Below are 12631 nucleotides of genomic sequence, written 5' to 3' on the forward strand. Positions count from 1 at the left end.
TGCAAGAGTATTCAAATATAATGTTTCCATTCATCATAATCAAAAAACCAACTTACATTTCTATATAAGAATGAATTAATAGTTGAATATGGGATAGCCCCATGGCTGTTTCACAATTACAGTGACAATACGATAATTTGGTGAAATCTGTGACCTCCTTGTGTATAAGATGGTAAAATCTGTATGTACCTTTCACCGATTTTAGCTATACTCTTTCTAAGCTATGCTTGAACTACAATAAGTTTCTTACTTGAAGTTTGGTATGCAGCAAAAGCAAGTTTTTTTTTGCATCTTGTCATGTGCCGATGCATTTAGCCCAGTGGAAACATCTTGCTACTCTACTCGGTAACGAGTAGTCTAAAAGGGAAGAAGGATCTGTCATAATGTCTTCAGCGTTTGACCAAACGTACACCCCTCGTTCTTGTCTGCTACCAGGGACCGTGTTGTCTAATACGAATGCCACCAATAGCGTAACCACCATGTTTAAGGACATAAGCGCATTCATTGCGAAATTGAACTGAAAAAGAATTAGGAAGAAACAAGATGTTAGTTCTCAGCAAATTCATGGACGTTAGCAAAGAAAACACATTACAAAAGTGCATCTTCCGAGGTAATCCGTCTTGGCACACCAGTTGCCATTTTGTTTCTGTTTCCGCTTATCAAACCCCGTGCAGTTGTTAAGAAATTTACAGGAGAATCACTGGATTGATTGTCATCAGTGTTGATCTTCAGACATTGCAGTGTTCTCCATATTTTGGTAAATAATTTGAAATATAACCATCATATAAGCCCATCATATGCTTGTTTTATCAAATCCAAGAGAAAAAAAGACGAGTATTGCCGGTAGGGTGTGAAGGGACAATAACAGGAGTCTCTACGATTAACTTACTTGTGCATTCCCGGTATGGACCGGTCCATTGGATGCTGCGGCATAAGGAATTAGATAGCCAGGCAAGATTAGGCCAGTCTCTGGTGCATACTGCTGAAAATAAGCCGGGACCGACAAACCAAAGAACAAGGATACACCAACAATTATAACGTTCCGGGAACTCGCATTTTGCGTATACTGCAACGTCGATAGACCCAGAGCCACAATAAGAGCCCATATGAAGCATAGTACCGCGGCTGCCAACGCTTGTGGTATAGAAGCAAGAATAGCACCAACTTTACCTACCACATCAGTTGAGAAAATAAGAGGTTGCATGTCTTTGCTAATGAACTTGCCAGCTATTCAAAGACGTTTTCAAGGCAACATCGTCTGGGCATTTTTCATCTTAAAAAAAACAAATAACAAGATATAAAATGTTCAGTATCCACAAGAATAGCTCAATAGCAATTTGGTATTCTCCACCCACCAATGGTTAACGAAACATAGCACTTAAAACCTATCGAGTACTTATCGACTAATGCTACATGACCGATGGGACTCTTCTTTATGGTTGAACTGCGAAACATCAGGTAAATGTCTTTCGGATTCATGTTTTTTAACAAAAACATCAAGGAAGTACTGCTTTGTAAAGGCCTAAAGGGGAATGGAGATGGAGAAAATCTTGCAATGCCACTTTCCATTCATCTAACTAGTATAGAAACTTCAACAGAAGCAAACCGAATCAAATGTCCTTTTACTTTATGTTGATGCATGCAGAAAGAAGGAATACGGGATAAGCTTTTTCCAGCTTCGATGACGAAGTCCTCAGTGAATCATACCTACAAAGGAGAACAGGATTAAGAGAGCAGCTCCAAGCTGTACAGCCCGTCGATTTGCTACCTTTGTTGCATTGATCGTATGTACATTCTCTGTCAAAGTTGTCGACCCAGTACCCGTTCCCCAAAGTCCAGCCAATACACTGCAGAAACCTTCCAGACCAATCCCCCTGCTGACTATACCCGGGGTCGGGGCTTTCAAATTCATTCGTATTGCTGCGGAGTGATAACTTCCAATCTACAATGTGCAAGTCTTAATCAGTAATTGGTCTTGAATTCTTGAAGATAGTGAGATTAGTAAAAGAGAAATGATTTTCTTTCTTTTTTACTTGATCTTTTTGAAGCAACATGAAAGATTTTAAAGGAACCAAAAAGAAAAAAGAAGGAAGTTCATATTAGCTCATTCTTGTTTTTGTTTTTTTTATCTTCATATGTTATCTTGCTCGTGAAATGCAATCTGTCAGCATAACGAAAAGAAGAGTAAGTTTCCTTTTCCTATCTTATCTTGCTCGTGAAATGCAATCAATCAGCATGACGAAAAGAAGAGTAAGTTTCCTTTTCCTATAATGATAATTACATAGAAGAACAAGATTTATGCCAGAAACGCCAAGTTTGGAAAACAAGATCTCGTGTTGATGAAATACCTAATCGAAAACTTCAACATCATAAATGACACCTTTAGACAGGTCACTGATTACTCACCGAGTCAATGGAAGCAACTAACGATACAATGACCATAATGAATGAAGTCCGTAGCCGAAAGGTCGGTACACCCCATTGGAAAGGATAAGGAATTCTGACCCAGGCAGCAGTTCTCATAGCATTGGAGACATCAGTCCTACAGTGCCTCATTGTATCTGCATGCTTTCGACAAGCATCAATAAGGATGTTGGAATTCGGTATGTTGGGGCTACAACCCTTAAAGTTATATGCACCACCAGCTGTCAGGAAAAACGCATATGCCCAAATGATCATAACGCTAACAGGGACCTGCAATAATTCTTTTTGTTTGTCAGAATACAGATGAATATGTGACAATAGTTTCCGTATTAGCAGAAAATAACAATGTTCTCCATACTAAAGGTCTTGGAACTAAATCTACTAATATTATCTTGTTCAGAGGCTCCCATCCCAAAAACCCCTCCACCACCCAAAAGGTAAATATGTAAAGAGAAGAACAAGAGGAAGGGCAGAAAATACATACAGCATATATACGAAACACTCGACGACCAAAAATGGATATTCCTCCAAGGTACTGCAAAGAAAAATGACCGAACAAAGTTGGCAAAAGAAAAAAGTTATACTAGAGCTCAGAAGTATGACAATGTTGCTCGGACTCTTCAAAAATATTGAAGAGTGCGTGTAGGATTCTTCAAAAGTAGTGCATTTTTGAAGGATCCGACGTGGGTAAGAGAGTCTGAGCAACATAGATAAATATCAGCTCTATCTGAAATAAATGAGAATATTTTATTCATGCCAATACAAGCGCTTTTTAGTTTTATCAAGTGAAAATATTTCCGTAAATAAAAGGGAAAAACTCCCTTATACAAGTAGTATACCAGGAATAGATATTGCGATCTTCACGAAAAGTTCACATGGATACCTACCAAGGTAAAAATAAGGATAAGCAGTATCTGAGGAAGGCTGATTTCTACACAACTACCAGCTTGTGGAAAGCCATAGCTAAAAAATGCTAAACCCACTGCAGCTACTGTTGGCGCGACCACAACGGGATTTATGAACCTGCAAGAAATAGAACAGATTGATTAATTCTTGGTAGTCTTAAAAAATGAAATAAAAGACTGATCTAATGCATGCAATCATGACTAAAGCTAGTCATGGCAAAACTTTAATTTATACAGGAAATTACTACAAGGTTTACTTCGATCCCAAATTCCATTGTAATTCTTGATGCTTAAGTTGATTTTCATATCTTGCTGTATAAAGCAAGTCAGATTTGTAAAATATAAGAAAAGAGTATATTTTTAATGTGAAAACGGGTTTAGCCTTTTAGGATTCTGCACATTACAACAATTGGCAGATAACCTTATCATTCCTATGCTTTATGTAAACCTGTCATGTGTCACCTTCCCTGCTGGGATTTAACTTCCTCATGACACGATAAGCTATGAATCTTCACGATAGTGCTATAAAATCGAGAAACAATTCTCCTTCAACCACCTTCTAAAGGAGTCAGACTAGCCCATTCAATAGGAGATCAAGACCATATTGCATTTTCAGGGCCTCCTAGCTAATTGGTAACTGGGTAAACAGCAACTTATCAAAATCCATTAGTGGTTTACTTATTTACTTTTCGATAGCATGCAAAATCCAAAGACCGTTTATATAAACTGAAATTTACTTCACATTTATTTAAAAAGAAACACAACTTTTCCAAGCTTTCTTACAAAGGAAATTCACAAAACGGGGGCTGGTCATGAAGGATAATGAGTCAAGTGCTCAAATATTACCGTAGGAAAAGGGACATCAAGCCACTGTAACCCAAGAAGCTCTGGAAAATCGATCCAACAATTATAGCTCCTTGTAACTCCCTCATTATGTACCTAAATTTCTGTGGACACCATCAGCAAAAATCCGTCATCTTATAAGAGCATGTAAAAATATACAGAATAAATAATTTTCACATGCAGTCAATATTGACACAACATTATGCAGAATAAGCACGATCTTTCTAGAAATATCCCATGGGACATGCAGCGTAAAGATTATAGATTGTTACTGATTTACACATACATAAGCTTTCCAAGCCTCTACGACACAAAGTTACAAAAGCAATTTGTTCTGGAAATAATCAACACCATTGAGCACATAGTAGTAGAGTAAAAGTACGTAATCGTTTGAACAAATTCAACACACAAAAGAAAAATTGATAAATAAAAACCATTGACCTTTAAACAAAGTCTCACTAGGGTAACTTCATTTAACTTACATGCCCAGCAAGATTCCGATACTCCTCAGAATTCATGATAACTAATGCAGGAGCCAAATATACAAATGAACTCCCTTGAACCAAAGGGAGACGGGTGCCAAAATATGAGTGCAGTATTGTGGTAAGGCCAGACACTAGCAGCATCGTGGAAACCACATTGGCAGTATCTTTCTGTCACCACATGGAAAGAGAAATCAATGAGAACGACGAAAACATGCGAACCATATACTAAATGTAATTCAAGTTGCAAGTTCATAAGAAACCACTCACATCACTTCCACCCATGGTGGGAACAGTAATCAGAGGGATAAAAATAAGTGAACCAGCCAATGACAAATAGTGCTGCAACCCATAGAACATAAGAGGCACTGCAGTTTAAAGACCAAAAGAAGGTCAATAGTGATCAACGTAGAATCTCAGGAGATTGCACATCTAATATATTTCACCTTGAAAAATCTTTATTACTCCACCAAGAATAAATTTCACATGAAATTTTCATTAGACCATATCCTATGACCAGGGTAACATAACATATCTCACACTTTTATCTATTCAATTTTTTCCGACAGAAACAATTTTGTGATAAAATAGCATAATTTGATTCCATATTAATCATTATACAAAGCCTCAGAGATCTGTCTATTTAGTCACAATATCTTGATTTCAGCAATGACCACTTTAAAGTCCAGAACTAAGATGCATATTGGATGAGTATCAAATGCATACTACAAGCAGCATTTTCTTGGAAACCGGATAGTAAAAAGGATTTTTTTTTTAATTTGGTTTAACACCAGGAGGATACAACTTTGCCACAAAAAGAAAAGATGTGAAAGTAATGGCAGAATAGAAAGGTAAAACATACCTCCACCGGGTGTTTACATCGATCTGATGAACGCAAGACATGTGTCGTCATGCATGTAGTAACTTTTTTAGTTTGGTGTAAACATCAGGTGAGCGTAAGTATTTACCAACAAAAAGTGCACATTACTATCATTGATTTGTTACCCTTGGCGAGCTGAACCAAAATAAACTGCGACTTCTTTATATACTCACCACACAAAAAGTTGGCCCATAAGTCTACAGTTGAACTACCAAAATATCCATCAAAGGCTGACTTGCACCACCATGGAGTAAATCAATTTTATGCTTAATTTGATCTACATTGAGCAGAAAAAATAGGAAAAAATCTTTTACTTATCAGTACTTATTGCAACTGTACTAATTATCTAGGTGGTTATTAACAATTTCAGCCTTTTCACATTTTAACTTCAATTTATTTGCTCCATTGCGCTTCCCCCGTTGATAACATTCATGTATAACCTTTGCATGTGCTTTATTGCACTTTATAGAAGTACACAACTATGTGTCTGTTTACTTTATCACTTTATTGTTTTGCTTCTGGGATATATGCTTAGCACCATTTGCAACAGACAGATAAAATCAATTCTTTGTTTGTTAGTTTGGCTTCCTAAAGAGAGAAATCCATTTTCTACTTGTTAACTATTATCTAGGATTAAAAACTTACCCGCGCCCGGTGTTCACATCAAACCACATGAGCTTACCATGATTGAGTAATTTAACAATGTGAGAATATATATTAATTAACCATGGTTATGTGAAAGAAGCCTACATGAAAACAAATTTCTTGCATCTATTGGTTTGGTGTAGACATATGATGGGGTAAAAATTTACTCACACCTGATGCTTACACCAAGCCAATGAATACATATCACATAAACTGTTATCATTGAACCAAAGTTAATTAATACACATTCTCGCATTAATGTATCACTAAACCATGGTAAATTAGTATATGTTGATGCAACCACCTGTTGTCGGTAAGTTTTTACCATATTAATTAATCACTTGGTCTCATAATTGAATTATGGTAAAAACATATTGCAACTAGTGTTTACAGCAAACCAAGCACTTTAACCTAAGCATCTTAAATAAAGTGAAAATACATATAACTTAACCACGATTAAGTGACAAGTATATGTATGAAAGACATGTTTTGCATTCATTTGTTTGATTTCAACATCGGTTGCAGATAAGTTTTTACCATGGATTAGTGGGACATGTTTGCATTTCTTTTTCCTCCATTATGAGAAAACAACCTCTCTACCTTCACTGGCTAGGGGTAAAACTACATGCACACCACTCTCCCCAGACGCGGGATTACACTGGATATGTTGTTGCTGTTTTTGTAAGATTAGAACGACAAACATATTGGTCAGTGGACATATGTCTTATTGCTATAAAACCAAGTATTCTCATGTCTTTTTGTTCTTGAGTTTTTCTTTTATGGAAAAATGGGATTTTGACACTTCATTGTACACCTTTATAAAGTGCAAGAACGAATCTTATTAATGGTGAAAATTGAAAGGAGCAAACAAATTAAAGCTGTAAGGTGAAAGCCTGATATTGTAAATAATGATTAAGATAATTTTACGTAACTGCAATGAGTACTGGTGTATGAAAGACTCTTTCCCATTTACTTGGTTCAATGTAGTTCAAAATAAATCATTTAATTAAAGAAAGTTACTTTGTTCTGAAGGATAAAATGGGCCATGAAATTTTGATGGACATTTTAATATTGAACCTTAGACTTAGGGGCTTCCCACTTTAAATATAGTATCGATAGATAGATTAGTTCCCAACGGAGAACCTATGTTTATGTCTACTGTAAGAGGTCTAACTCATTTTTCTTTATTTTGATAAGTTGTCGATTGTACATTGTCTGAGGTAGCTTTTAAAATGCTTCTTATGCTTGAATTTACTTTCACAAAAGGCTTCCTTAAGAGCTTACCCTTTCAATTCGTATCAACCAACGCAATCTAGCAATGTAGCAATGTGCTTCACTGTTTAGAGGCAAAGTGAGAAAAAGAGAGACAGGTTGTGGGTGTCCTTTCTTTGTTGATCGTGTAAAAACAAAAGGTGTTGTTCGTTTGTTTGGTGATCAAATGAAAAACCAAAGGGCATTGTTCGTGTTGTGGTTATAGAGTGAAAACCAACTCACTAAAGTTGGTAGCGAACGCAAGAAAACCAAGGACTGTACACAAACCATAAAACCTCAAAATGCTTGAGATATAACTCCCTTGTTTCCCAACTTCCAAAGGGACTCGAGTAGGCACAATACATCTGATCCACACCAATATAAAAGAACCTCGGCTATCTCCCTTTCTTGCAATTTATCTTCATACTTGTTCAACTTAAAAACTAACGAGTTTGTTATGCAGCTTATTTATCTCAGTTTTCAGTCGACTACGTCTACTCAATTTTAAAGCTCACAGTCCACTACCCTCTTGTGTTTTCAGAAGGAACATTCTTTACAAATATAAGCAAGACTGCTGACTCCGGGTCCATACATCAAGGATTGAACATTAAAAGAAAAAAAGACAACTTGAGCCCCTTAGATGGTTATTTCATTGACGCATATACATTGAATCCCTATATTATCTACTAAGATGGCCACAATACTGTCTCTCTTAGTTATGCTGCTCTAAAAGATTCTTAAGTTTCAGCCAAAATCATTTGACATAAAGATATTTACAAGAATCACAATCTAGTAAAAAGGAAAAATGATTAGTTCAAGTCATGACAAGAGCAACAATCAACAGTGCTAGAGGCAGAAAAGGTACTAACCAAGACCCGGATTTTCCCTTAGTCCACATTTTAGCCGCGCAGACTGATGCCACCCTCCATAACTAGGATCCTCGCCATCGGGATATTCGCCCATTCCCACTTCTTCATCCACATTGCCATCATCCTTCCTTGGTTCTGTAACTGGAGCAGCTGCTTGAGCTATGTGTCCGTTCCCATTCACATCTCCATTAGCACTGTTACCGCCATTGCCATTCGCATTCATAGCGTCCTTCCTCTCCTCATTATGCGCTCTCAAAATAGGCTCCATCTCAACTCTCCTCCCAAGATTTTCACCTCTTCCTCTTCCTCTTCCATTTCTCGAACCCTCATCGATAGAACCTAAATCAGGCTCCATCTCAACTCTCCTCCCAAGATTTTCACCTCTACCATTTCTCGAACCCTCATCGATGGGACCTAAATCAGGCTCAATCTCAACTCCTCTATTCCTTGCCCTTCCTAAAATAGGATCAAGCTCAATCTTTGGAGATACGGTTTCAGTTTTATCAACTCCTCTTTCCAAATCAAATCCAACACTCTCATTATTCCTCACATTCAAATCTCTCCCATTATCAAGATCCCTCCTACTAAGACTATTTCTTCCACTTTCCCCGGAAAAAGTTGTTGACACAAAACCAGTCCTCTTAGCCCAAGATTTCAACTCTCTAGGATCATGACCTTTCGTTGGTACAAAAGGCTCAATCCTTGGATTTACACCCTTTTGCCTCTCCACTCTCTCTTTCATTTTTGATTTTGACCCACCTTCCATTTCACTCTTGCCTCTACTTCCCTCACCCCAACAACCCAAAAACAAAGAAAAGTTTCAAACTTTAAGCACAGAAAGAAGTCAAGTTTCTAACAATGCACACCAATGTAAGGTATCAAGAAAACACCAACAAAATCAATTGTTTCCTATGCTTTTCTCACAACCCACTGTCCAAAAACAAGAAAAGATCCAAACTTCAAGCAAAGAAAGAACAATGGATACTGTCAAGAAAACACCTACAAAATCAATTCTTTCCTCTACTTCTCTCACACCCCAACAACCCAAAAACAAGAAAGGATCAAACTTTCAAGCACAGAAAGAACAATGGGGGTGTCAATAACAAACCAACATAATCAATTCTTTCTAAACAAGAAAAGATTCAAACTTTAAGCAAAGAAAGAACAATGGAGGGGTGTCAATAAAACACCAATATAATCAGTTCTTTCCTCTACTTCTCTCTCACCCACTATCCAAAAACAAGCAAAGAGCCAAACATTAAGCAAAGAAACAACAAAGAGAGGGAGGGGGGGTCAATAAAACTCAAACAAAACCAATTCTTTCTCTCTTCTTCTCTCACACCCCACTACCCAAAAACAAGAAAAGATTCAAACTTTAAGCAAAGAAAGAACTAAACTTTCTAATAAAGCAACAATGGGTATAAAACACCAACAAAATCAATTCTTTTCTCTACTTCTCTCACACCCCTCTAGCCAAAACCAAGAAAAGAACTGAAATTTCTATTAGTTCAATAATTTGGAGGGGGGTTGGGGGGGGGGGGGGGGGGGGGGGGGGGGGGGGGTCAATGAAGCACCAACAAAATCATTTCTTTCCTCTACTTCTTCAACACCCCACTACCCAAAAACAAGAAAAGATTCAAATCTTTAAGCAAAACAAGAACTGAACTTTCTAATAATACAATAATGGGGGTATCAGAATATGGTTTTGTTGAGCTATTTCAACACCATTAATGGCTACTGCTAAGCCAGTAAGAGCTTAAAGACTACTGCTACAAGTACTAGTATATTTTGAGTAGTATTTTTTTTTCCCTTCACATAACTGCTCAGCTGTTGCTATCAACAAGCTGAAACTTGTTGGTATGATGTAGGAAGTGTGTAAAGACAAGAATACCACTGTTATATGTCAGTTGCCGTTGAAATTGTGAGATTTGTTCATTGAGGAGTTACTTCAGTCTATATACTGCTCAAAGTTTTCAAAAATGTCAATGAATGCGTGACGAGTTCATCAAAACTAATTATGTTGTTTAGTATTTTCAAAAATGTTAATGAATGTGTGTGGAATTAGCCAAAACTAATCATGCTTTTTCGGACTTTTCAAAAATCTCAATGATTGCGCATCGGATTTGTCAAAACTAGTCATGTTGTTCTGTATTTTCAAAAATGTTAATGAATGTTTGTCGAATTAGCCAAAACTAGTCATGCTTTTTCCGACTTTTTGAAAACATCAGTGAATGCGCATCGAATTTATCAAAACTAGTCATGTTGTTCTGAATTTTCAAAAATGTTAATGAATGTTTGTCGAATTAGCCAAAATTAGTCATGCTTTTTCCGACTTTTCAAAAACATCAATGAATGCGCATATGGATTTGTCAAAACTAGCCATGTTGTTCCAACTCTTAAAAATGTGGATGAATGCTTGTCGAATTAGCCAAAACTAGCCATGTTGTTCTAACTTTTCAAAAATGTCAATGAATGCGCATCGAATTCACTTAAACTAGTCATGCTTTTTCCGACTTTTCAAAAACGTCAACGAATACGTGTTGAATTCATCATAACTATTATACTTTTGAGTAATCTCATACGAGTGTAGTACTGTAGTATCGAAAGTGAATAGTCCGTGCAACCTAGGTTAGAGGCGGAGCCATATTTGCTCCAAGGGGTTCATTCGAATTCCCTTCGACAGAAAATTATTCTATTTTCACATGCTTAAAAATATTTTTTTATGCATATATAGTAAATGTTGAACCCCTTCGACTAATTTATATGTTTACTTTTGAATCCCTCAATAAAAATCGTGGCTCCGCCACTTACTACTATACTATAATTTTCCAGCATATTGTCCAAATCTTGAGTAAGCATTTTTGTATTCGGTGAGTTCATGCATGTTGTATTTATGGAAAATAAATTGTCTACTTCTTCTTTCGAGTGATTTAAGGAATCGGTCGTGCGGTCATGTTCGGTCAAGTTTCCATATACTAGAGACTACCTTAGCTTGTTTAGACGTTTCGATAATGTCTTATCGATGTGTATCGAATTCTCGAAAAAGTAATGTAATTTTGAAAATTTAATATTGGTGCAGCATAAAAAGTAAAGAGTTCGTCGTATATAAGTTAGATAGGAGACAATTGTGAAACATGTATTTGATGTGTTATTATTTTGAGAGTTTTCTGTTTTTAATTATTAGATGCGAGTTTTCCTATCCGAACTATTAATTAGAACACTTTGACTAGTGTGTGGTGCTATGTGATATACAATCTCTTTTTATTTTGAATAGAAATAGTGTCAAATGGCTCTTCACCGAATAATTAAAGAAATTAATTGACAAATTAAAAAATAATTAAGAAATAATAGTCAAAAATACACTCGAAGTATCACTTTTTGCATTAGTTATTTTTAATCAAAACATGCCTTGAAACATCTTACAGTTTTAAGATTTAATTTCTCATTAATGAGTCAGTTGTCCCGTGGACGAAATGTATGAACAAATTAAGTCATCATGCGCCTTTTGACGATTGTATCCAACATTTGGTCTAGTCGATTTTGAGGCATGTTTAGATAAATAGTTGATAATGATTCATGTAGAAAATACAAACACCTAATAATTCATAAGTGAAACTAGCAAAAAATAATAATTCAAATACACTTTTATCGTTATCTTATGTTATGAAATTATAGTTTCTTTCAATCTCTGGTAAACTATATTGGAACTCGAATAAATCAAAATTTTCATTTTTGAGAATAAAATGCTCCTAATAAAGGTATTTTATATGTGAGTGAAAATGGGAAGTCATTAAAAAGCTAGCATATGATTCTACTAATATTGATTTTCTCTAATTTCAAATTCTATTTAGTGATTGATATTGACAACCTACTGAGACGCACCAAACTCTATATTTCAAAAATTATTTCTTACATAAAGTGAAATGGACACGAGAGCTATAATATGTAATATTCTTCGTTTCAATTTATTTATTTAATTCTAGTTTGACATGAAATTTAAGAAAATAATAATCACTTTTGAATTTTATTGTCTTAAATTATAGATACATGAATGTATTTTAAAATACTCCATTTTAATTTTATGATTTTAAATATATCAGGTAAAAATTTAAAATTAAAAAAACATTTTTAAAAAACGAGAGAAGCATTCTTTTTAAAACAGAATATAAAAAAAATACCCCCTCCTTCATATTTTACTCGTCCCGAATTTTCTAACTTGATTTGTCATTTTACTTGTCATTTTTCATTAATCAAGACAAGATAATTTTTTTTTTCTTTTTTACCCTTAGTATTATTATTTTTTCTCTAAATTAAAATGTAAATGTCATTTAA

General features: G+C 35.6%; 1 protein-coding gene across 2 annotated transcripts; it reads right to left on the reverse strand.

The window, feature by feature from the left end:
- Positions 1–10: 10 nt before the first annotated feature.
- Positions 11–10225, reverse strand: LOC107850693 (nucleobase-ascorbate transporter 11). Of its 2 annotated transcripts, XM_016695400.2 has the most exons (10): positions 8300–10222; positions 4925–5022; positions 4655–4825; positions 4176–4276; positions 3312–3447; positions 2909–2959; positions 2407–2694; positions 1708–1942; positions 890–1170; positions 11–517 (listed from the first exon to the last, which is right to left on the reverse strand). In XM_016695400.2, the coding sequence occupies exons 1-10, from the start codon at positions 9063–9065 to the stop codon at positions 296–298; spliced, it is 2349 nt and encodes a 782-aa protein (XP_016550886.1). In that variant the 5' UTR covers positions 9066–10222; the 3' UTR covers positions 11–295. The 2 variants fall into 2 exon arrangements, with proteins under 2 accessions (XP_016550886.1, XP_016550887.1); XM_016695401.2 differs by lacking the exon at positions 11–517 and having other exon boundaries at positions 1136–1273; positions 8300–10225.
- Positions 10226–12631: the final 2406 nt, after the last annotated feature.

Source organism: Capsicum annuum, chromosome 12, assembly GCF_002878395.1.
Source record: "Capsicum annuum cultivar UCD-10X-F1 chromosome 12, UCD10Xv1.1, whole genome shotgun sequence".
NCBI classification, from domain to species: domain Eukaryota; kingdom Viridiplantae; phylum Streptophyta; class Magnoliopsida; order Solanales; family Solanaceae; genus Capsicum; species Capsicum annuum.

Excerpts from the sequence above, each read along its gene's own strand:
- LOC107850693 (XM_016695400.2), bottom strand. The coding sequence starts at position 9,065 with ATGGAAGGTGGGTCAAAATCAAAAATGAAAGAGAGAGTGGAGAGGCAA. Across the intron at positions 5,023-8,299 it reads AAGGGAAAATCCGGGTCTTG|TGCCTCTTATGTTCTATGGG; the intron begins GTTAGTACCTTT and ends TTTAAACTGCAG. Across the intron at positions 518-889 it reads TCCATACCGGGAATGCACAA|TTCAATTTCGCAATGAATGC; the intron begins GTAAGTTAATCG and ends ATTCTTTTTCAG.